Source organism: Trichoderma virens, assembly GCF_000170995.1.
Source record: "Trichoderma virens Gv29-8 chromosome Unknown TRIVIscaffold_82, whole genome shotgun sequence".
Lineage (NCBI taxonomy): Eukaryota > Fungi > Ascomycota > Sordariomycetes > Hypocreales > Hypocreaceae > Trichoderma > Trichoderma virens.
The window spans coordinates 319,221-344,333 of NW_014013667.1; the positions used below are offsets into that span (position 1 = coordinate 319,221).

At 50.9% G+C, this 25,113-nt stretch overlaps 6 protein-coding genes across 6 annotated transcripts; 4 read left to right on the forward strand and 2 right to left on the reverse strand.

Moving 5' to 3' along the window:
• Positions 1 to 69: 69 nt before the first annotated feature.
• On the reverse strand, positions 70 to 1,334 carry TRIVIDRAFT_89707 (uncharacterized protein; the record flags this gene model as incomplete). Its single annotated transcript, XM_014098530.1, has 2 exons — positions 70 to 918; positions 989 to 1,334. The coding sequence occupies 2 exons, from the start codon at positions 1,071 to 1,073 to the stop codon at positions 548 to 550; spliced, it is 456 nt and encodes a 151-aa protein (XP_013954005.1).
• Positions 1,335 to 3,307: 1,973 nt separating this feature from the next.
• TRIVIDRAFT_203388 (uncharacterized protein) lies at positions 3,308 to 4,348 on the forward strand (the record flags this gene model as incomplete). Its single annotated transcript, XM_014098531.1, has 3 exons — positions 3,308 to 3,594; positions 3,924 to 4,139; positions 4,273 to 4,348. 3 exons carry the CDS (start codon positions 3,308 to 3,310, stop codon positions 4,346 to 4,348), a joined length of 579 nt encoding a protein of 192 aa, XP_013954006.1.
• A 5,551-nt stretch (positions 4,349 to 9,899) lies between these two features.
• Positions 9,900 to 13,031, forward strand: TRIVIDRAFT_155799 (uncharacterized protein; the record flags this gene model as incomplete). The annotated part of the gene is made up of 1 exon (XM_014098532.1): positions 9,900 to 13,031. The coding sequence occupies one exon, from the start codon at positions 9,900 to 9,902 to the stop codon at positions 13,029 to 13,031; it is 3,132 nt and encodes a 1,043-aa protein (XP_013954007.1).
• A 2,190-nt stretch (positions 13,032 to 15,221) lies between these two features.
• TRIVIDRAFT_193249 (uncharacterized protein) lies at positions 15,222 to 19,043 on the forward strand (the record flags this gene model as incomplete). Its single annotated transcript, XM_014098533.1, has 6 exons — positions 15,222 to 15,249; positions 16,074 to 16,703; positions 16,782 to 17,168; positions 17,227 to 17,300; positions 17,357 to 18,925; positions 18,981 to 19,043. The coding sequence occupies 6 exons, from the start codon at positions 15,222 to 15,224 to the stop codon at positions 19,041 to 19,043; spliced, it is 2,751 nt and encodes a 916-aa protein (XP_013954008.1).
• Positions 19,044 to 20,726: 1,683 nt separating this feature from the next.
• Positions 20,727 to 21,098, reverse strand: TRIVIDRAFT_131798 (uncharacterized protein; the record flags this gene model as incomplete). Its single annotated transcript, XM_014098534.1, has 1 exon — positions 20,727 to 21,098. A coding segment is annotated over one exon (372 nt), but the record flags the coding sequence as incomplete, so codon positions are not given.
• A 1,009-nt stretch (positions 21,099 to 22,107) lies between these two features.
• On the forward strand, positions 22,108 to 24,071 carry TRIVIDRAFT_203391 (uncharacterized protein; the record flags this gene model as incomplete). Its single annotated transcript, XM_014098535.1, has 4 exons — positions 22,108 to 23,590; positions 23,657 to 23,816; positions 23,880 to 23,953; positions 23,995 to 24,071. The coding sequence occupies 4 exons, from the start codon at positions 22,108 to 22,110 to the stop codon at positions 24,069 to 24,071; spliced, it is 1,794 nt and encodes a 597-aa protein (XP_013954010.1).
• Between the last annotated feature and the right edge of the window lie 1,042 nt (positions 24,072 to 25,113).

The window sequence follows — 25,113 nt, forward strand, 5'->3', positions numbered from 1 at the left end:
TCCATCGCAAGAGCAGAGTCATCTCTCATATTCATCACATCTTCACACAGCATCTCGAACCAAAATTCTACCCAACGGCAAAAAAATATATATAATAAATGCTGAGTGATGTAGATACACCACGTCCGGAGATGAGATGGGGGCATCAAACCTACTTCGCACATAAAAACTCCCCTCCCATAGCCCTCTTTTATTGTTTCCTCCCAAAGTTTGTAAAATCCTCCAGGTCCGCCCAGTAACATACAGCCAGCCAGCAGTTCTTCAAAAGGCCAGGCAATGATATGCCTCTCCCCCCTTTCAAAAAAAGGTTATTGTACACGAATGGAGGGGACCATGCTTGATCTCGCATGCTCAGGTCCTCAACCACATACATCACCATTTCCCGTCATTGTAATAGTAAGCCAGTCATTACATTAGAACCAAATCGTTTCCCAAGTTCCAAGCACCCTGCTTTTGCTACCATTTGGCGCCCAAAGTCAGTGTTGTTTTTCTTTTCTGTCTTCATTTTTTATCCGATTCTTCTTTTTTTTTCTTATTCGGTCTGCCTTCACAGCGCCGCCTTGGTCTCAGGGCCCAGAGCCGCTCCGACCTGGTCCGCCGTGCTCTGCTCCGCACCCGCCGTCAACAGCTCGCTGCCCGTCTGGCGCATGTTATACTCCTGCTCCATGGCAGTCAGCTGCTGGTCCTCGGCAAACGACAGCGCAAACGGCACGCCGAGGAAGAGCGCCGAGGTGGTGATGACCCAGGCGCCCTTGCCGCCAAACGACAGCACGCTCCAGGCGGCGCTGGTGACGGCGTTGACACGGCTCGACACCCAGCCTCGGGTGGTGGGCGGGATGATGTCGCGGAGAGCGTATAGCCGCTCGGCGAGCGTCTCTTCTGAAGGGTCGAAGTCGGACTCGTTGGAGATTTCGGATTCTGTGGTAGGGGAGTACTGTTAGGACCAGGGTGCTTGACGAGACATGGTTTCATGGAGGGCAGAACATACCGGTATCCGTAAAGTCGTCATCCTCCATCTCAGCAACGTTGGCGTGCTGGAAGTGCTCATCCTCGACCTCGGTAAGAGTAACCATCTTGACGGTTAATTAGGATTCGGGGCTATGTGGTGTGGTGATGCGAGTCCAAGAATCGACGATGCGCAGAACGATCTGAATATCGATACAAGCTGCAAGTGGCGATCCGAAAGCTGCCGTTTGCGGGGCACTCCAAACTCGGATGTGTTATTCTTCTTGTCTGGGAATGACGAAGCTGGACGCAAAGAGTCGATTGCAGAGAACCCTGCCAGAGACCGATAGCAATGCTTGCGGGAAAGAAGATGCGATTAGTGCCTCAATTGCCGGCTTTGACGATTCGAGTCAAATTTTTTGGCTCTCTTCACACAGCCGATAATGGGTCTCTTGCCGGCCGACGTTGGCGGTTTAGCCGAAGAAATCGCAGTTGGCGGTCACGTGCGTTGCTTTGCCTGTTCTAGTCGGTTCTGCCATTCTGAGCGACTGTGACGTATGAGCTGCTGGTACGTACATTCTAGCCACGCTTGATTCGAGCATCGCCTCTTGTGCTCGGGACGATGTGATGTGATGTGATGGGCTGCAAACTCGTGTGGAAAGAAAGGCAGCAATGCCAATCGGCCTCTCTCACCCGCTCTCCAAGTGTCACAAACCACAAACCGCAGCTCCCAAGCCAAAGTCCCAGCTGAAGAGCTAAAAATACGCTGGACCCAAGATCCATCCAGCTCCCCAGTACGACAGTGGCCACAAGCTATTCCCAACCATCCATCACATCATCTCGGTCCTCCGAAGCATTATACAAAATAAAGATACTTTGGGAGACATTTTCCTTCAAACGCCGGCCCATGATGTCATTGCGCTCCCGTCACCAGAGAAGAAAGGCCTCATCGAGCTGTAGAAATCCCGCGCGTGCCACTTGTACGACGCCAGCCTGTTTTGTCATGAATCTTGTCCAAATTTTCCAATCCTCCTTCGCATATCCGCGGCTCTGTCTCATTTTCGCCGCCTACCTTGGTGGTCCTCATGCACAGCGAGCGTGTGATTGTCACCAAAAAAAAATTGTGGTATCCTGTGGCTTTTCCCTCCCTGCATTAACTACGACAATGGGAAATTCTTGGGCGCAATCTCATCATCTGCCTCCCTGTTGCTAACCTAATCCGCCCCCAGTATGATGCACTACATCTCGTGCAAAAAAAGTTCTTTCCGCTCTCCTTTGGATGGACAAATATCCCGAGCGGAGGACCAGCTGGCGATTGTCACTTACCCCTGTCAAGGTTGCGGCGTGTGTGGCGCTGTCATCCGGAATGCACACGAGATAATGAGCGACCTACCCTGAAGGGAAAAAAACTTGATTGCACTTTTGCGCATACCTTACTCATGATATGCGAAAGCACATCTCTTTGGATGCCGTAATATTCATAATTAATACTACGTAGATACAGGGCTGTTAAATTCCGCAGTGACATACTTGAGACTTTCCCCGTCATTCCTCATGTCTTGGTCAGAATCATCATTCTCTTCCTCAGTCAGTTGTCCTGAGATCGTTATTTCTGTGGATCATCATATCAACGCCACCAAGTCAAGCACGTGTCGATTGTTGATTCCATGCCAAGTCTCGTATCATCTTGAGTCAATCAATGATTCAACATCATAGGCATTTAGAGTTTTCTTTTTCCCCTTATTCAGGTCAACAGGCCAGATGCAAGGAGGCGAGCAGGCACAGACAAAGGTCATGGGCTGCCTCAGCTTACACGTCCTCGTCCGAAACATACTCCCCAAATCAGCATCGTACTGCACCTGATCCGCCAGCAAAGCAAGTCATATCCAAAACCAACGCCTCATTGTCTTTCACCATTCCATCCCTGCATTACATTTAGGCCAATTTACGTATCCTTTACTTTATAAAAATAAACTGCATTCAAAAAGCATTTACCCGTTGACGATGTTACTCAACCGCAACTGCCTGGGTTCCAAGGGTAGTATAGTAGCACACAACACCTACAACATGCATACGAGTCTACGTAAAACCCACCGAATCACACACACGCCCCTTGACCGTGCCAGTTTACCCCGGGAAATGCCTTACCTAAAAACTTCTCCAGGGCCCTCATGCCCGCGATCCTTCACGCCGCACAGATCGCGGATCCTCACACCGCCCGTGCATTCTTTCGGGGGGCCGGCGATCAGAGAGGTCTTGTGATCGACGGCGGCCGCCCTTTTTGACTTTTTTTTATTTCCTGCACGCTTCCACCCCCCGAGTAAAAAAGAAAAAAGCACACAGCAGGAAATAGGGGGCAAACATGCCGGGGGCCGGAAACAAAGGCCACGATGGTCTCGGATGCTGGGGCCGCTTGTGGCACACACGCATGTACATCCAGGTACTCACAGTGACTCTGGGGATTCCAGATGACATCGGCCGCAATTGGGGGCGTCTTAGGCCTCTCTTACTCACTGTAGATGGCGAAAAAGTCTTGCTTCCCCAGGAATCGGAGCCATGGGACGCCCGACAAAAGAGTCATGTCTCAGCGCTAGACACTCCGGACTCCGGGCATCACGTAACTACTAGCAGCATCGTGACCGCTATGGAGTAAGGAAAATATACTAGAAACCTGCGGCCAGCGGCGCCGAAAACCCGGGGTCGGAGAAAGCCGTTCAGCCTGACAAGAGCCAAACCACATGACGAGCCCTGTCGGTAGGTCGAACCGAAAACCCCAGCTTTACACGGTGACCCTTTTTTTTTCCGGCTTCGTGTCTTGTACTGGAGCAAGTATAGAGTACAACTGGTGGATAATGAGTTGCGGTACATGTGAGCCCAGTGCCTTGATGATATCGCCACGGGAGAAAAAAAGAAAGAAATGCGCGCAATACTATAACAATGGCAGTTTCACTATAAATTTTCATTTAAGTTTTATGCAGGTTCAGCATCCATGCAGCCACCCTCAACGTATTCGTATCGCGGTCACCAAATGGCACAGCTGGGAAAACACCAAGGGGCCAATCAAAACGCTGCGGGAGCATCTGCAAGTTGAGAGGGGAAGGAGAAAAGAGAAAAGAACAAAAAGAAGACGACGAAGAACGAAAAACTGCCGGCGGTGGCGTGCGAAGGCGTGCCATTGAGGTGCTTCTCACGTTGTACGTAAGACGGGAACAGCGAAACTGGGGGAAAGCCAGCCGTGAAAGTGATCTGCCTCCATCGTGACTCGCAAATGGAAAAAGAAATGAAAATAAAAATAAAATAAAAATAAACCAGACCTAAAAAAAAAAGAAAAGAGGAAATGAATCAGTACCTGACCCTCGCTATGGGTACACAGAACATGGTACCTGTAACGCAAACAAGCTGAATCCAATTTTTCATGTCCCTTGGTTTTATTTTTGCCGTCCTCGTGATGGTACAGTGCCGACGCCCGGATGGGTCCTTTGCAGAGCCACAGCATTTTGCCCCCTGGGCTAAAGGGGTTCATTTTTTTGGGGTCTACCAAAAAAAGAATGGAAGAGAAAAGAAAAAGAGAAAAAATAGGAAGCGGGGCGGTATACCCAAGGGGACCCACGATTTACTAACAGGTGGCCACAGCTTTTCTCCGCCAAGAGGAGAGGCGGCTCTGTTCGCTGGCAGGGCCAATTTACCTTCAGACGGCGCTGTGCTTCCCCCAGATTTTCCTAGCCGAGACTACCTGTATACAGAGTAGTAGTAATACTGGAGCGGGCAATGTGTACCTGTATAGTGTATAGTAGTAGTAAGCGGAACAGTGCCTCGTAGTCGCTGCCACTCTCCCGCACTCTCGAGGCTCTGCTAGTTTGTTTTCTCTTTTCCCGGGGAAGGCTGTTCCAATAGAGAGGCGCCGGAGCAGATGCAGCTGCCTTTGCCGATGATGCATTGATGAACGGATCATATGAAGCAGCTCTGCTTCCTCCGGTGTATTAAGACTGCCCAGCCGCACTGTGTCCGACAAGATTGTCTCATCACCTGCTGATTATAGCAGCTCTTGTTGGAATTACTGCATGTAAGAGGTACCAAGGGACCCGGTGCAATGTACTTGGAGGTACTCGGTTCCGTACAGCAAATTCCATGATCGACGTGGATTGTCATGCTCTGATTGCTCGTGTCGGCCGCGTTTGCGCCATTGCCAGGTACGGAGACGCCTACCTGTGCCTATGCAAGGTACATGCAGACACTTTGCAACTATTCAAGTCAGCAGCACAGTTAGCACGCATCTAGCCTCTTGCAAACCCATCAATCAAGCGCCATCCTGGGGTCATCAGGTAAACTGGGGGTAATGGAAACGATGGCCTGAGAAAGCTGGGGGTAATGGAAATCGAAAGCTCCGGCCGGCTCTGGCCTGGCTGTGGGGTCAGCCGATGGCCGACGGGGACCCGGTGCGGGGCTTCTCCAGGCCGTGCCGAATATATTGGGGAGTTGGCGTTTTATCCACGTCTTGTTTGGCTCTTGTTTGGCTACTGGGCGTTGTCCGGCATTAGTGGCTTCTCTTGCTCTATCGTCCCAGGTTCCTATTTGCTGGAAGGGGGCAATTGTCGTGCTCGAGGCTGGGCCAATGCATTGACAAGGGACACGTACTGTGCTGTACTATGTACTCGTACCATACACTTGCGTGCCTGCATGGGATGCCAGCAACATCGAATCGCAACCTATGGATATGGATAGGGGGCCGATGAAAATTTTCATCAACCACAGCTGGGCCATAGGGGCAGCCACGCAATCTTGCTGGCGTCGCAGATTGGGCCGTCGTTGACATGCGCATTGTGCCTCGTGGTCAAGCAGACAGGGCCATTGGCCCGCTACCCGCTTCCGCCATGCAGGCGACGAGGTTCTGACACTACTACATAATAGTATATCGACTCGAAAGAAGGAGTGCATCCCCGCGGCTGGCCGCTGGGTCGCGCCAAACGGGAAGCCCAGCTGGCCATCCCGGGACCCGTCGCCGGGACGATGCAAGCGGGCAGGCAAGGAGGTTGCAATCTCTATGTACAAGCCCTGGATGAGCCTAGTTTTGCACTTTTGTTGGGATTTCTCGACAGCACCGCTTGGATACCCCGGATCTACCTGGCCAACCCGTCAGTCTCTGTGCACCGTCCAGGTGTTTTGCGAGTACAAGTCCCTGGCCTGGAAGAAGCGGTATGTAAAAGGGCCACCTGCACAATGTGCTGGTAGCACCGGAGAATAAAAACGAAAAAAGGGCAAAAGAAAATTAGAAAGCGAGACTAGTCCATGCGCGTTGTGGAGGCGTTTGTCAGGTGGCCTTTTTTGTTTTTTCCTTTCCCTTCCGGAGGCGAAATTTGCTGACTATGACAAACAAGCTCGTAACAGCTATTGTTGTCGCAGAAACCTTGCAGGTCTAGATGCCAACCCTGCATTGTCACGATGGCATTTTCGAAACAAATGCCAACATGACAACAGGCCAATTGGATATGCATGGCCTCGGGAACGGTACGAGGGCACGCAAGCAAGCGAGAAAGCAATCAAACTTTTGCCAAACCCGTACTCGTAGCCGCTGTGAGTTTGCAAAGCAACACACACACGCACACAACCAAGTACTCGTATAGACCAGGTAGTTGACTCTAATGGTCGTGGCCCAAGATGTGGACACACTGGCGTCGATGCTGCCGCTCCCCTTTTTGGAAATCGGCTAGGCGGCTAAGGATGGACAATTGAAGACTAAGAGATCGCACGTCAACGTGGCATCACATTGCAACTCTGTGGTCAATGCAAGTTAGCAAAGGCACAGGACAGAACAGAACATCAAGCTGAGACGAGGGATTCTGCGCAACAAACTGCGATTTCATCCCTTGCACCTGTACCTGTACCTGTACCTGTACGAGTACCTACACAGTACGGAGTCCCGAGTCTGGTGATGACTCGCAGGAGAGACACGGCCAAAGGCCATTGGGCGCGGAGCACCGCATGAGGCTTAGCCATGTCTCCAGAAAGAGGCCTCGTGTGGCAGAAGAGCATCAGCAGAACCCGAAGAGGGGGAGAGAGGGGCAGCCCAGGGACGTCTGGAGAAGCTTTGCGAAGAGAAAACGAAGCAACGAAAAAAATTGACTGCTCTAGCGCAGAGCCTCGAATAGCCGGGTCCCAGCGCAGAGGTACGTACCAAGAATACAACCACGATATCGCCATGGTACCTCGTCAGCCACGCTTCAACAGCGTAGTGGCTTAGTACCTCGGCCCTCCTGGACAAGTCACCGGGCCGGAGGATTGGCGGAATTTGGCCAGGAGGTGCCGCATTGCAGCGCCTGCGCTTGCCTGCAGCCCGGCGCTGGTTCCTGATTGCTGAACGGTCAGGTACCGGGCGCCCGGACCACGCTTACTGCCCGATGGGGGCTAGCGCACAGTTGCTATTTGGTAATATTGCGGCCGGAATATGTAAAAGTATGTAAAAGTATGTAAAAATATGTAAGAATATGTAAGGGAAATGCATGGAGGGTGAGGTCATATCGCGATCCAGCGCATGTGCTCTGTTCTGCTGTCGTCTTGGGGGCCGTTTGCGTGCGCACGCCGTATGCGAAAGTATGCGAAATACTGTGCAGGGTTTTCCCATTGCCCCTTTCGTCACTCTTCCGGCGGTACCTCATGTACCTGATGTACCTCAGGTACCTGCTTGCGTCTGTCTGTACGAGCACTGGCGGTTTAGAAATTGCCCCGGCCGGCGTTGGAGATGAGAGCGAGAGTCATCTGACCGCGTGCCAACGGTCTAGACGGAGGACAGGCAAAAGAATGAAACAAGTGTCCAATGGATCGATGCGGCGCAGCAGATTGATTGATGGGTGACGGGAAACGCTGCTACTGCTAGACCCCCTATAAGCCGCTGCTGTGGAAGCTGAGCTACAGGTACACAGTACTGTACCCAGGTATGTACCTATTCCTATGGACCTCTATGGACTTATGGGGAGGTGGAGGTACAGTACCTACAGGTAGGTACTGTGCTCGTTGTGTTCTCCAGCAAAGTTGAACGCAACTGAGGTCATGAGTACGAAATGCTGCCCACTGTAACAGCGTCTCGACCGGCCCGGATCACCGGCTGGCGCTGGTAGCTGGTACCGGTGACCACAAGAACGCTGCAAATGCTTGCAACGAAAAGATTCGAGAAACAGCGGAGCTGCACTAACACGGGGGCGGCGGAGGTACGTGCGGATACAAGAGTACCTCAGGGTACACGGTACTTGGGTTTGTGCGCAAGCGTGCAAGCGCCGCAGCGCCGCCAGAGGACCAGCGCAGGGGCTCCAGTTCTGGGCCTGGCTGGCCCACCGGGGGAGGGGCAACGAGCTGGTCACCAGCCAAGTACCGTCGCGTACCGGCAGGCAAGTGACGGCCTTGAAGGACGTGGGCAAGAGTCACGAAGCGATGCGAATCCGTCGCCGAATTACTTAAAGGCGCTGCCGCCAGGTGCGGTGCCTCGTGGAATCGCCTGGTATCAGCATCAGCTTCACTTCTTCTTTGCTTGGGCTTGTCAGCAGTGCCAATTGGCTTGCAATTCCTCACTCACCACCTCGACTCGCCCCTCCTATCTCTCCCCCAAGATCCTCCATCTCTATCCTCACACCTGTCTCTGCATCTGCATCTTTAGCTCTCCTCGCTTCGTTTGTCGCCACATAAACATCCTCAGGAGACAAGCAGCAAACAAAACACCAATAGACAAGGACAGGTAAGGCAACTCCTCCATCCCCAAAGCGGCGACAACAGCTCTCTCCAGAGCCGTCAGAAGCCAGCGGCACTCGGCACTGCCGAAGCTATCAGCTCCTTCTGAATGGTGGCCCGCCCAACGCCCCAAAAGAGCTGAGAGGAGGGAGAGGAAAAAAAAAAGTGCAAACAATGGCTAACGGGAATCGAGACTAAAATAGAAATACTCAGTCTTCCTCCAAATCTTGTCCTTATCTCTTCGCTCACGCACCGACCTCTTACGAGCCCCAATACGAAGCCCGTCTCACCGTGGCTCTTATCTTTGCTCCTTTCGCTGTCCGGCAAACCCCCTGCACCGCCACAGCCTCGACTCTTATTTTGGCCGTCTGAATAGTGCTATCTTAGTTGGTACGTTTATTGATGGCTCTAACAAACAAGCCCGCAATCTCTCCTTTTACTGCCGCTGCGAACAGCTGTTTGCTGACTGCTCGCGCCCAGGATTCATTCGAGATCCTTTGCAGCTTTTTGCTTTTTTGATCAGCCTGTCCTAATCAATTAGGTACGTGGTGGTTGCGAGCCCTCTTATTGGGTTATCGACAGCTGTGCCCTTTTGTTGCACCCCCGTCACTCTCCGCCGTTCCCGTCGAGTCAACAAGCCAGATTGGTGGAAAGCACAATGACAATGCCCTGAGCTTTGCCCTGCGGCGGTGAGGGCACAATCGTGTCTTACACCGGCCCTATGGACTTTTGCTCGGTCAATGCCGTTATTCGCACCCCCCCTGAGCACTACACTTATACGCATTCCTTGCGGAGATCCCCCTGGCAAACTTGGAATATCTCACTGTATCAACGCCACGAGTGTGGCGCGGCCATCTGATCTCTCCTTGCATCTCTCGAGGAGCATGTCTCACGTTGGCTCTCGATATCTACCCCTGGCCTATGTCATTGACTCGTGCGCTATGCCACAATGGCTGGGTGAATTATGCCCAAGTTCTTATCTTTGGCGTTCCAGCGTGGTCCTCGTGGCTCGTATATATATGCAACAGCTATGATGTCTATATATCTTGCCATGGTTCCTTGCAAAGCAGCGTCTCTTCATCCCTCTCCATTTCATCACATCTTTCGTTAATTCCCGACCTTTTGTTTATTCGTTTAATCTGCATATTTCTTTCATAATGGCTCTGGCAATTCAGACTAATTTTTCCCACAGCGACAGCTTCCCTGAATACAAAGACCCATTTGAAATACCATCCACAATGGCGTCCCCAGCTCCTCTCAAGCCCAAGTCTGTGGCTCAGATTCAAACCGCTGAATCAGACTCAAGTCGTGGCCCTTCTCCCCAGCCCACCCACGTCAGCGTCCCTCCTGTCCCTCTCAGCTTGAGAAATGGACACCGAGTTCTGCGCTCTGCCACCGTCGGCTACGTTGCTCCCCAGTTCGAGGGAAAGACGGAGCAGATCAAGGCTGTCAAGGCCATCATCCAGGGCGGTGGCTGGCTCCCCGATGCTCTGATTGATGAGCAGATTGCGTGGTTCTACGAAAAGCTCGGCATCGATGATGTCTACTTCCACATTGAGACCCCCGAGGTCATTGCCAACCAGATTACCTCTCTCTATGCAGCCAAGGTTGCCGCCCACTCAAGAGAGGACAAGCAGGAGGAGATCCGCCTGGATATGGAGGCCAACGACCACGCCATCTACATCGACACCAGCGAGCCCGGCAAGGGCCACGTCGGCGGACCACGATATGAGTCCCGCCTCGAGTCCAAGTACCTGGACCACCAGGGCAAGAGCAAGTACCGTGTCGAGACCTTCCGCTCACCGGCTGCTATTGGCGCCAGCCCCAACTCCAAGGCTACTGTCCGCTGCTACTTCGTGTACCAGTGCCACTTCAAGCAGAGCCCCGAGTCTACCGACCCCAAGGAGACCAGAATCGAGGTCATCTCCGATGTTGGTTTCTGGCAAAAGGCCACCGCCAACACCAAGCAGGTGTACCAGGAGATTATCGAGCTCGCCGTCAACCGAGCCGGCCCCGTCATTGAGGTCTTTGACATTGAGGGCTCCGCCGAGAAGCGTCTGGTTGTTGCTTTCCGCAGCCGCACTGCCCGAGGCATCTTCTCGACCCTCAGCGACCTGTACCACTACTATGGCGTCACCAGCTCAAGAAAGTACGTCGAGCAGTTCTCCAACGGTATCACCGTCATGAGTGTCTACCTCCGCCCCGCTTCCAACCTCGAGGGCTACTTCCCTTCCATCGATGCATCCATCCACCAGATCACCAAGGAGATCTCTCTCCTCTACTGCTTGCCCCAGAACAAGTTCCACCACCTGTTTGCCACTGGCGAGCTGAGCCTGCAGGAGTCTGTCTACGCCCACAGCGCCTGGGTATTTGTTCAGCACTTCTTGAACCGTCTCGGTCCCGAGTATGCTTCTCTTTCTGAGATCCTGGACTCCAAGCAGAACGCCCATGCGGCTCTGCTGTCCAAGCTCAAGCGACGTCTGCGTACCGAGACCTTCACCCCCGACTACATCCTCGAGATCATCCAGTCGTACCCTGAGCTTGTTCGTCTGCTCTACGCCGCCTTTGCCAACGTGCACCTCGGTGCGGCCAAGGACCCTGACGTCGTCTTGGCCACGCCTGCTGTGGAGGTCATGTCTGACGAGAAGCTCCGGGACAAGATCTCCAAGACGGTCTCCAACGAGCACGACGAGATGGTCATGACCGCCTTCCGTGTCTTCAACAACGCCATCCTCAAGACCAACTACTTCACCCCCACCAAGGTCGCCCTCAGCTTCCGCCTGGACCCCTCTTTCTTGCCCGAGGCTGAGTACCCCAAGCCTCTGTACGGCATGTTCTTGGTCATTGGTGCCGAGTCTCGTGGTTTCCACCTCCGTTTCCGAGACATCTCTCGTGGCGGTATCCGTATCGTCAAGTCCCGCAGCAAGGAGGCGTACGGCATCAACGCCCGTAACCTCTTTGACGAGAACTACGGCCTTGCCAGCACCCAGCAGCGCAAGAACAAGGACATTCCCGAGGGTGGATCCAAGGGTGTTATCCTCCTGGACCCCAAGCAGCAGGACAAGGCCACCGAGGCGTTTGAGAAGTACATTGATAGTATCTTGGATCTTCTCCTGCCCGCGGAGACCCCTGGAATCAAGAACCCCATCGTCGACCTGTACGGCAAGGAGGAGATCCTGTTCATGGGTCCCGACGAGAACACGGCCGACCTGGTCGACTGGGCCACCGAGCACGCCAAGGCCCGTGGTGCCCCCTGGTGGAAGTCCTTCTTCACCGGCAAGTCTCCCAAGCTCGGTGGTATCCCCCACGACAAGTACGGCATGACCACCTTGTCCGTGCGCGAGTACGTCAAGGGCATCTACCGCAAGCTCGAGCTGGACCCCTCTCAGGTCCGCAAGATGCAGACTGGTGGCCCCGACGGCGACTTGGGCAGCAACGAAATCCTTCTCAGCAACGAGAAGTACACTGCCATTGTCGACGGCTCCGGTGTGTTGGCCGACCCCAACGGCCTGGACAAGGACGAGCTCATTCGCCTGGCCCGAAAGCGTGCCATGATCATCGAGTACGACATGTCCAAGCTGTCCAAGGACGGATACCGCGTCCTTTGCGAGGAGAACAACGTCACGCTGCCGAGCGGAGAGGTTGTCAACAACGGCACTTCGTTCCGCAACACGTACCACCTGCGTGAGAACAACACCACCGACTCCTTTGTGCCTTGCGGTGGCCGACCCGAGTCCATCGATCTCATTTCGGTCAACAGACTCATCAAGGACGGCAAGAGCATCATCCCCTACATTGTCGAAGGTGCCAACCTGTTCATCAGCCAGGATGCTAAGCTCCGACTGGAGGATGCCGGCTGCATTCTCTACAAGGATGCTTCTGCCAACAAGGGAGGTGTTACCTCTTCCTCCCTGGAAGTCTTGGCCTCTCTGTCATTCGACACTGAGGGTTTCATCGAGCACATGTGCGTCGACCACAAGACCGGAAAGGCCCCCCAGTTCTACAACGACTACGTCCGCGAAGTCCAGGCCAAGATCCAGGAGAACGCCCGCCTCGAGTTTGAGGCCATCTGGCGCGAGCACGAGCAGACTGGCATTTCCCGGTCTGTCCTGTCCGACAAACTGTCTGTGGCCATTACCGACCTCGACGAGAAGCTGCAGCACTCTGACCTGTGGGACAACGAGAACATCCGCAAGGGTGTCTTGAGGAACGCGCTCCCCAAGCTGCTGCTCGACAAGATTGGCCTCGATGTCATCATCTCCCGCGTACCGGAGAACTACCTGCGCGCCATCTTTGGCAGCTACCTGGCCAGCCGATTCGTCTACGAGTTTGGCAGCCAGCCTAGCCAGTTTGCCTTCTTTGACTTGTAAGTTTGAGATCCCAATTTACTCCCCACAGCTATAGAACAATTTACTAATTTTGCATCAACAGCATGACCAAGAAGTTGTCTGAGATTTCAGGCCAGGCCAACGGCACTGAGCAGGTTAGACGCATGTCTATCAGCCGCCATTAGAGGGGGACGGAAGCGGATGCATGAATTGATTTTTTTTTCTTTCCTTTTTTAGGCTTTGCTTTTTCAGCGTGTTTATTGCAGTATTTCATATGATGCATTGATGGAGACCAAAGTGTCTCATTTGGGTTAAACGAGAAAACAAAAACGTCGAGGGTTGCGTCGCTGTCTTGGGCTCTAGTACAGCTTAAGAAATAGATTTTATGGGATTATTGATCGGACTAGGTTTTATGGCATAGGGAAACCGAAAAAAAAAAGATGATTGTATGACGAAGTACGTAGTACGGTCTGCAGTCGAAGCGATAGATTCAACTAATGGCAACTGTCAAATTTCTCTTACTACTACTCCGTAACTGACTAAGATTTACGATGCCGTGATTGTTTGAAACAATGTTTGTAATATTATGGTTCTGACGGATCATTCTGAGCCGCTGTTTCTGGTGATGGTGGCCTGGGCGTTACTACTAGTATCTTACACGGGCGGGAAGAGATGTGCGAAAGGCCGGCACTTGTTTTTTTGGGGCGATGCAGGTCTTGGTAAAATGAAAAAGTTGACGCAAGCAAGCAAAAATGTATGCCATGTTTCGGAATCCAGGGGTAAAAAAAAAAGCTAGAGACGGGAGGAAGAATAGAGATTGGGCGGGTGAGATTGCGTGGAGGGTGGGGGAGTTTCAGCTTTCGGGTATGGGTGGGAAGCGGTACATTGGCGATGGCACTACTTTTTGTGGTTGGTGGTTTTGATTCTTTGGGGGGGTTTTTTATGCGGTGGGTTTGGTTGCATTTGTCTGGGATTTTTTTTTGGGTATTTTATGCGTGTTTATGCGTATTCGTATGTGTGTCTTTATATGTAAGGGGAAGTTGAGAATGAGAATGCGAATGGAGAATGAGTGAGTGAGGTGAGTGAAAAATACGTGAGTGAGGCTGAAGGGAACCCTCTCACCACCCATGTTCGAATCTGCGCGGCGGGATTGGTACCTTGCGAGAAAGTGTGGATATACGAAAGGTGGGAAGAGTGGATATCTTTTGGTGGGAGGGGTCTGATTGCATTGCATGGTGCCTTGCATGAGGCCGATTGGGGTTTCTTGGTGGGAGGGGCTGAGTAGACAGAAAGAAGAATAAGATGATGACGATGATGGTGGTGGGAGTAGAATGCGGAATGAGATGGGAGTGAGACATGGCGGGAAGAGGAATGTTGAGCTTGGGGATTTATGTGGATTTGGCCAGTTATGTTCTTGTTCGAGTGATGCTTTGTGCCGCTTGGCAAGACGAGAGACAAAGCAGTAGAAGGGAAAGGTGTTGTCTCTCAGGCACTTTTACGGGGTAGATTTCATGATTCTGCAAAATTTCTATGCAAGTAGATACAAAGAAATAAAAAGACATCAAGTCAATTGGCAACATATGATGGTAGCTATAGGTCAATAAGAGAAGAGAAGAATGTGGCTGAGAGATCAATAGTGAAGCCTCTTATCTGATTCAGCCTATTTTTGTCCACCATCGTCTGTCCTAGCCTCCCCCAATCCTTCTCTGACCTCACCTCACCTCAGACCTTTCCCCTCCCCCTCTCCCTTTGCCCGTTGCCCGCCCTCTGTCTGGCCTTGCTGCATCGAGTGCCAATCTCTTCCCTTTCTTCATCGCTGCCCGTCTTTTTATTCTGCCTTGCCCACCTGCGCCGCAATCCCGTCAGCAGCGAGCCTCACCTGGAGAAGCCTCTGCCATCGAACCGAATCAGCAAATAAGCCCACCAAGGAACCGACCAGGTTATTGACCAACCCGTGTCCCGCTTTGGCGAGCTGAGCGAGAGCACGAGTAAGAAACCGCGAAAGCCGATTACTGTATCTAGTGACGTGGGGATCGCCAATACCCGCAATCCGCAATCAATCCACGCACGCAGTCCTGCGACAGGCAGAGAGAAGAATTGAGCCGTTGTCTGTGTGCTTCACTCTGCGTTTGAGCTCAGCGTGACGTGACGGCGAGAGAATTGAAGAGATCGAAAACCCTCCGAAACAATTATCGGACCTTGATCAGCTGCGGCGGGAGTCTGTGATTCGCCATGACCAGGCCCTTGATTGTCAGAGCGGGTGCGTATATTTTTTTTTTACTTTGCTGTTCTCCTCTTCCTCCTCCTTGTTTGTCGTTCAATTCAATTGCAAATCACTGCACCCTGTCCGGCATAAGCCTGGCATTGACCTCGCTCTCCATCCTCTTCCTCTTGCAGACAGAATCGTCACAGACCCCCTTGTTCGCGCGCGTGCATTTTCATGCTGCCTGCCGATTGTGACTCTGCATCTTGGTTGGCGTCTTTTTTCGACCCCCCTGCTAGCAGCTCGATTCGTCGTGCGGAATTGTGCCTGTCACTGGCTCCAGAAAAAAAGGGACAGGATTCGCGCCACCCCCGTTTCGACCTCGCTCGATGTTATTAGCCTGCGCGAGCATGCGATAAAGGGAAAAGACGACGGGACGCAACAAGAAACGACACGACAGTTGACCAGGGGTCTGACTGCCTTTCTCTTCTTCTCGTCTGCCGTCCTGGTTGCACATCCAGACTGTGCTTCTGCTTTGCTTCGTTTCTGCTTCTGCTTCTGCTTCTGCTCGTGCCTCTGCATTCCTCCGCCAGCAGCTTCCTTTCTTCCCTTCTCTTCCATCTTTTGGCCGCCCCTTGCGCCCCTTCTTTTCCTATCTTTGCAGTCTCTGCTTCTCGCTCGCTCTCTTGACTCTCCTTCTCTCTCTCAAAAGACCAAAAAAAATTAATTCCCCGTCACCATTTTCCCTTCTATTTTCCTTTTCCCCCCGAGTCCGCGACGCGAGACACGTGAGCATTGATTGCTTCAGAACGCCCATCGAGACTGACCGAACGCCCTCCTCTCCCCCTTGGGCACGAATACAGACACGATTGACTTGCAAGATCACCACGCCCCATCGACCCAGGATCACTCCGCTTACCGAGGTCATACGACTTCCCGAAACCCTTTTTCCAGCCCTCCTGTGCTGCTTGCTCCGCATCAGGCCGAAACGCTTCGCGAGATCGCCCACGAGACCGCCATCGAGCAATCCCGCAGTCCTTGGGCTGCCACCGACAAAGACAACGGCCGACCGAACGCTGGAAATATTGCCGACGGCATGGACGTGTATCAGCAGCACCAGCACCAGCAGGACTCGCTGGCCGTGGCGCAGAATGGCGGCATGGCCGACGACGACGACATCGAGGAGGATGGCGACCTCGACGACGACATGATGGATCGCATCTCGAGTTCGCCTTCTATCGAAGATGGTGCGTGCAGCTCTGTTGTCACTCCCGTGGCCTGGCCGCGGCGAGTGTCTTCCCTGTCCTCCATCCCACGGACCCCCTGGACCTCACTGCACTTGCACCCTCCCTCCTCATCTCCAGCTCCCAGCACAGCAGACACAGATTTCCTGCAGCAGATTCGCATTGCCCATCATCATCTTCTTTCTGGTGAGTATGCGGATCGTAGCGACGACGGCAACCACGATGGCGGCAAAGGACACGTCGACGGCTATGGAATTGGCGACGACGGTGAGACGCAAAGCTCCGAGACCCAAGGCTAGGATCCGGCGGTGGACGAGGACGGCAACGCGTTGGAACACGGTTCAGCCAGTCAGCATGTTCACGTTGTCGAGGACGAGACGTATTTTGCAGATTGCGACTGTGACTTTGATTGCAACGACTGCGACCTTTGCACCCACGAGGCTGACTTCGAGACCGACATGTCGCTTACGATACCTTACAACAAATCCTTTGAAGAAGATGATGATTCCGACTTTTCCCTTCCTGATGACCCACGCTTCATTGACTATGGTTGGGCGGCAGAGTGCTTACATGAACCAGAGGACATTGATTTCGAATTCGTTTACGCCCTTCACACCTTCGTCGCTACCGTCGAGGGCCAAGCCAATGCAACCAAGGGCGACACCATGGTTCTGCTAGACGATAGCAACAGCTATTGGTGGCTGGTGAGAGTAGTCAAGGATAGCAGCATTGGTACGTTGACTATTGGTTCTACCTTGAAATTCATTCGTGTTGGCTAACATGATCCCAGGCTACCTGCCGGCCGAACACATTGAGACGCCTACCGAAAGGCTCGCTCGACTAAACAAGCACAGGAACATTGATGTACGCAATTGCTTTCATGTTGGAAAGGTCTTTGTTGTAACTAACAGTTTAATTAGCTCTCCGCCTCCATGTTGACCGACCAGCAACAAGTGCAGAAACCAAAGACGGGCTTCTCAATTGGCATCAAGAAAAAGGCTACGGTTGCTTTCGCAGAACCCACCTATCACGATTACTCTGACCACGACTATTCCTCGGAAGAGGAAGATCTCGACGAGATGCTAGAATCAACCCAACAGAAGAAGCAGCAATCGACATCTGATGACGATGCTGCAGATGATAGTGCCCGAGTGGAGCCGCTCAGGACCAAGGGTGCCAAACCTTCGGACCAAACTCTGGACGAGTCCTCAGACGACGAAGATCTGCGAGGAAGCCTCGACATTGTGGAGAAGAAGGGCCCCAGCATATCTCGCAACGGTAACATCAGGAACACCGACTCTTTCTTTAAGGACGAAACAGCCGAGACCAAAAAGATCACCCTCACGCCTAACCTGCTGCGGGATGACGCCCCTCGGGAGTCCACCGACTCTATCCAGGGCAAGTCCCGGACGAGCTTGGACAGGCTCGAAAAGGAGCTCATGTCCGACAAGGATAGGAAGAAGAGCAAGGACAAGAAGGACAAGGACAAGGACAAAAAGCCTGGTGGTCTCCGAGGCTTCTTCTCGAGAAAAGACAAGAAGAGGTCGCCCGACGACGACGGCCCCGAGGGAGAGCCCCGCGATAGTGAGGAGCGCCACTCAGAGGAGCATTCATCTCCCGAGAAGACCAGGCAGCCGGCCAAACTGCACAAGCCTCAAGCCCGGATCGAGCCAACTGTCAGTAACCCGGCACCCCAGGCTTCGACTGTGGAGCTTGCCTCGTACTTGGCTGAAAGCCGCATCAACGATGTCTCCAATGTTCCTCCGCCCTCGATGCGCATTGTCAACCCCGAGACGAACGAGACGCACGAGGTCCCATCACACCAGCCCCCTCGTGGCCGCCCATCTCTGGACCAACCGCTTTCTCCCACCTCCCGCCGTGGCGAGGTGGTTACCAGCCCCAGATCGGCCGCCGCACCGCGTGCACTCAACCACTTGGATCTATCCGATTCGGATGAATCAGACGATGGCGAAAATATTCTGGATCAGATGCCTCACCCCAAGACGTCTAAGCCCATGGCCACCAAGGCATATCAAGAGGAAGAGGTGGAAGAGCCCATCATCCCGGGTTCTTTCCCCGATACCAATCCATTTTCTCCCAACTACAGACCCTCCCCCTCACCGCAACCCCCAGTCAAGTCAGATGCTCGCTCGCCCGCGGAAGCATCTCCCATGTCTCCGGTTGCAGAGCCACCTGCTCTCATGGTAGACACTTCGTCTCCAGAGGACCGCTCACCTTCCGTATCACCCTCTCCTGAGCTTACTCAGTCTGTCGAGGATAGATCCAAGAGCAGCTCCTCTTCCACGGGAAGCAAGGAGCCGGCTTGGGACGATATGAAGCTGCGTGCGTTCTTCGATGAGCCCGAGCATATCCGCGATCTCTTGGTCGTGGTGTACGACAAGACCGATGTGGTGCCCGCGAGCAGCGATCATCCTGTAGTGGGTGGTCTCTTCCGGGAGCAGAATGCCAAGTTGGCAGAGATAACAACGGTGAGTGTCAAGTAATAACACCTTGATATGTGAAATAAGACTAACAGCGTGCTAGCAACTTGACAACATGCTTGGAGATTGGTTGGCAAGGAAACAACGCACTCGAGGATCCCACTGAATAACGCGGACGTAAACAGCCTTTCTATTACTTGTACATAATGTTTTGTTTGAGGGGAGTTCTGAGGCTCCAAGGATATTACCCACCCACACGTTGATCGCTGTTTTGGAGGAAAATTCAGCTGCTGGATTCACGCTCATTCGGTCGCGCGGCGCACGGCTTGTCATCTTCATCTTTGTATGAAAATCTTTTGTCTTTTTGTTGTTGTCGGACCAGATTTAGCCATCATGGGCGTTGCAGGAATCCAGCGGGAAAAGAGTTTTCCAACATGACGACGAAATTGAAATGCGACAAATGCACCGCATGCTTCTTCTTCTTTGCTGTTGTTATTACGGGCTGTTTACCACACCCCTCTCTTTTAAATCTTTTGTTTCTCCCATCTTTCATCTAAAGCTTGAAGCTGAAGCCTCTTTTTCATTTGTCATGTCATGTTTCATGATGAGATATACACCACTCTCGCGCACACAATTTTTTTTCTCGGTTGGCAAAAGGCACTGCAAATGGGCGTGGTTGCTTTTCGTGAGAAATTTGGAGGGGGATGGATGGGTTTATTCTTTACAGCTGCTCTTCCTTTTTTTTTTCTTCTCCTTGCTTTGGTCAGGTATTTAAACTTCTATTTATGTCTTTTTCCTTTCTTCTCTTTTCTTTTTTTCCTTTTTGATATTGTGTTTTTTGGTCGTATTGATGTACGATGTGGCTGCAATCTTTTGACTCTTTTTTCTTTTTCTTTTTCTGGTTGTGTTTCAATTTTTTGTGCTTGGAGGAGCGGGATGGGAAGCATAGCCGATACATTTTTTCTTTTTTTGATGGACTAGATAGACCCTGGTGGTTTATATTTGTCTTCTGTTCTCAGTATCCCTACGTGGGGAAGATGTTATTCCCATGAAGGGATGTGGGAATTATTTCCCTTTTGTATGTTGTGTTTGTAGTTGTGCTGTGGGTGAAGTTTGAAGGAGGAGAGGAGGAGGTGGTGTGGGGAGGATGTGTGAAGGGTGATGATACCCATTTTTAGGTTTTTATAAGAGATGATGTGATTTTGAGATTTTGCCTGCGTATTTGCCTTGTTATTTTCTGGTAGAATGTGAAATGATTGAAGGTGAGTTTTGGGTGATGATGAAAGGGGGTGAAGGTGTGGGGGATTGATGGAAAAGTAGACCAGTAGGGAGGATGTTGAGGTTCTATTTCTTCATGGTGGTATTGTTGTGTCAGGACGGTGAGTAGGGATAATGGTGAAGAAGAAGAAGAGAGGGCGAATTGTTCGATTGGGATGCTGGTTTGGTAGTTGGTGATGGGTGAGAGTGAGGGTTTCTCTCATGCTTGCTGCTTGCTCGCTGTGAAGCATGATGAGAGGTGTGAAGTGTAGCCTGTATATCACACAGCCAAGGTATAAACACAGGTCTAAGCACATAGGGATAAAAGTAGCAGAGTAAAGGATTCTCGTAGCAGACTATAGAGTGCTCGTTTCTATTTAGATGACGTTATACTAGCGGCAATACCCTTACACCACTCTATCCTCTCCTCTGATAGAATCAATTTGCCATCTTTATCCTTCGCCTCAATATCAGCAATGTCGGCTCCCTTTTCAATCAACAACTTAACAACAGCCTTATGCGCCCACTTAACCGCCAGTGATAGCGGTGTCTCGCCACCTTCATGCTCTGCATTAATATCAGCTCCCTTTTCAACCAGCAGCTTAACAACAGCCTCACGCCCCGACGCAGCCGCACGGGCTAGCGGCGTCCGGCCAATTTGATTCTTTACCTCAATATTAGCTCCCTTTTCAACCAGCAGCTTAATAACAGCCTCATTCGCCCCCGTAGCCGCCCATAATAGCGGCGTGTCGCCATATTGATCTTTTGCCTCAATATCAGCTCCCTTTTCAACCAGCAGCTTAACAACAGCCTCATTCGCCCCCGTAGCCGCCGATAATAGCGGCGTCCAGCCATATTGCCCTTTTACCTCAATATCAGCTCCCTTTTCAACCAGCAGCTTGACGATGGCCTCGTGTCCGCTCCTGGATGCATAATGTAGTAGTGTTTGCCCCTCTTCGTCCTTCGCGTCGGCTTGAATTTCATCATCGTCAAGGAATTTTCGAATGACTCCCTCATCGCCTACTTGTGCAGTCCAAGCACGAAGCAGGATCCATCTTATCGCATCATGGCCTGCATTTACAGCCAAATGCAGCGCAGTTTTTCTATCGTCAGAGGTTTTTTTGACGTCAGCTCCATACTGCACGAGGATCCTTACTATCGTCTCGTAACCTCCTAACACTGCCCAGTGTAGAGCTGTTCGTTTGTGGTGATCTTCCTGGTTGATGTTTTGGTGGCAAGTGTCTTTTGTTAAAAACTTCTCCACAATATTTATATGACCCTTCATGGCTGCTTCATGAAGGGGCGTCCGCCCGTCTTTGTTAGAGACAAGAAAATTCGTCTCTAGGCGCTCCATGACTATTTCCAGACAATGTCCATGGCCTTGGCTTGCTATCCAATGCAATGCAGTTCTCCCCATCTTATCCGTAGCATTGATATTCAAAGCGACCTTTTTGCCGGAAATGCTAAGTAGAGTCGAACGACGTTGTAAATGGTGATCCGTCGATAAAAGACGTTCAATGTTCGTCACATCGCCTCTCATCGCTGCTTGAATAAGCTCAGACTCGTCTGACTGTCCCCTCAAGACCCGCGCGGCAGGCATGGCGAAATGGCTGGGGCTGACTCGACTATCGGAGTTGACTTTGCGCATCTTGCGCTGTCAGTGTCAAATAAACGCTCGAGTTGCAGCAAATTGGCGCAGTGGAAGACGTGAAAAATGGCAGAATCTTGGTCATCGGTATATAAGAGAGGCATCTCGAAGTGGGGGTGTTACGAATGTTTCTGCCCAACGGTTTCAGCCTATCAATCAATGCCACGGAGCAATCACAGAGGGATAGAGGTTAGGCAACCAGCGAGAATACAACATTACGCCAATCTCACAGCCCGTATTTCTTTTCAACAAAACAAATCTGTAGTCACTCACAAGCAAGTTCAAAAGATTTCGCAGAAACAAAAGATCCTCTCGACTCGACCCAATGATTAAAGGATCATTATGGCTAGCAGCCTCCCTTCCCATGCTTGCAGCTGCCCGCAATTGCACTGTACGTCCAATTTCGGATAATGAGACCGTTGGCTGGCAGCCTGGCGGTTGCTACCGAGGCACTTGGAATATCATCAGCACCTGCTTGTCTACTATAATCGCCTGCACATGGAGCATCCAACATCTTAATATCCCGGCTACGGACGATACCCAGTTTCAGAAAAACAAGAGGAAAATGAAGTGGATGATAATAACTGTGCTCTTCCCTGAGTTGGTCTTGATTCACGCTATATTCGAATTTCACATGGCATGGAAAGCCCTCCGATTAATGAGTGATAAAGAAAAACCTGTTAAGTGGCCTTGGTGGTTTCGAAATCCACCATTATCATGGCTACCATATTGTCGCCGGTACTTGAAAGACAAAAACTTAGATGACCAAGAAGCCAAAAACCTGGAGAGCCAAGATGCCAAAGATCAACCAAAAAAAGAAAAATGGACTCTGGCTCACTGCTACTTTGCCAATATGGGCGGTTTTATGTATATCAAAGGAAAGGAACGGCTTCCAGTTACCGCTCAACAGCTGGCAGAGGACGATTCATACCTATGCCTAGAGATCACAGAGGAAGATATCAAAGATAAAAGCAAACAGGATTGGCTAGCCAAGCTCTTTGCTGCTCTTCAAATCTTGCAACTCATCCTTTCCATCATTACGCGGCATATTCAAGGTGTGCATTTTTCGCAGCTTGAAACAGTCACGCTATCCTTTGCCATTTGCGGCGTGCTGATATACTGCACTTACTTTTACAAACCCCAAAATATTGAGCGGGCTATTGAGCTTAAAAACGATATGCGAGATTCTAACGTTGTATCACAATACACAGCCGACGATGCTCAAGAACCTGCAGTGCGAGATTCTGACGACGTACCACAAAACAGGGCCGATGATACTCAAAAAGCTGCAGCTCGGTTCTTCTCGTTACAGTCTGAAAAGCCTTATGATAGTTTTTGGGCAATCATGCTGAATAAACAAACTTCCCTCAAGAAACCTGACTCAAAGGGCCAGAAGACACTCAGAATCCCGAATGATAATATACCAATTTACAAGGGCAGCAATGAAGTTCATCCAGCAGTGTATTTACTGGCACTGGCTTCTGGACTTTTTGGTGCTATACATGCCATTGCGTGGCAGTTTGAGTTTCCCACTGAGGAGGAGAAGTTGCTCTGGCAAATATGTACTTGCATTTCTGCAGCGAGCCCTGTCGTTGGCCTACTTGTGATACCCTTCGCGCAGTTTACGAAGGCTTCAGGGGATCCTGAGCTATTCGCGGGAAATTGCTTAAGACTGATGCAGGAGTACTCTTGGCACACTTCCAATATGTCCCATGCCAGCAATTCAATCAATGAATTAGAGGCTGCTCTTGCTAATGGCAAATCAAAAAAATATTCGGAAATCTTCCCGTTAGATGAGACAGGAGAAAGTACGTTTATATTAGGTCTTCAAGACTTTTTGGACTTGAAGGGCAACTTTAAAGATTTACGCACAGGTCCATTTGAGCTGCACGACGACAAACCTTTTGTTGAAAACTTCCACCGTCTTGTCAGTGCTGTAAATGGTAGACAGACGAAGAAAATCGACGAAGCAGCTCGGACTGACGCGTGGCCCATAAAGCCGCTGCTTCCCCGTGGAGTTAATCAGGGCGTTCTGTATGTGACTGGATTTCTCTACTGCGCTTCTCGCCTGATATTGCTTGCAATTTCGATCTCTAGTATTCGGAAGATGCCTGGATCTGTTTATATCGCGACAAATTGGACAGAGTATCTGCCGGCGTTTGGTGCAATGGGTTAATGGTTGTTGAGGACAATGTATACTGTTAATATATAGCCGCTCGTTCACGGAGAACCATTGCCATTGAACAGAAGTTATTTCACCATATGGAATCCAACCTGCTGCAATTCTAAATAAAAAATCAAGAGTCTCCCACTTTGTCGGAGGTTGCGTATCTGAGATTGCCTGTTAGGGGTATAGAAGCTTCTTCGCAGCAAAGTAGCAACGAAGTCCAGACTAGGCATTGTGGCTTGAACAGAACTATAAAACAAAACGAATTCCGATTCTTTATTGAACGAGGTCTTTATTGTCTACTTAGCTGCGGCGTCTTTGCGAGCCTCCAGGGTTCAGCCTCTTTGATCTCATCACTCTTCTCTTCGTGCCTTGACTCTTGACAGTGCTAAAGTTTCAGAAACTGAAGCAAAAGCCGAAGTTGGTATGCACATAATTGTATTATTCATTACCTCGCTGTTCTAGTGATATGATAGTTACAATGATCCTCTTTTCCGGGTCGCTTATTGGGCCAATAGTAACCGAATCGCAAGTTGTGCGTAAATGATAAGATTAGTTGTTTACCATGAGTTGCTCATTATAGTTGAATAAAAACTTCGCGACGCCCATTTTGCCGTCTACTGCACAAAGACCAACGCAATTGAAGATACTTTGTCGTTGTGAGTAGGTTTGGAGTAGAATATTAAGATACGACGGCCGCTTACCCCACCACACCAACCCCTGCTTTTTCTCCAATCACGACACATTCCGCAAAGCTGTCATCCATTGCAAGCAGTAAGAGATAAAAAAGAAGCTGAACCTGAACCGAGGTTTTGCCATTTTCGACTCAGTATCGTTGAGTGCCTTTAATTCGTAGTGTTTCCAGATGAATATTAAACCCTATAGCTATTTTCTGTACATCAATGCCTATGCTATAATGGATCTTCCCTTTGAACAAACTTATCTATCTAGAGAGGAATTGGAGCTTGATGTAACTTTTCATGCAAAAATTGGTGGTTGTAAATGGATTATCTAAAGATTTAATTTTATTACACACACTGGTCCTCCTCGATGGAAAATAGTCTATTATTGCAATTAATTTTTCAAAGGCTGTTAATTTTGAATAAACGTCATAGAACATTGCGATGGCGATTGGGTTATTCGACATCAATCAGAAGCTCGATT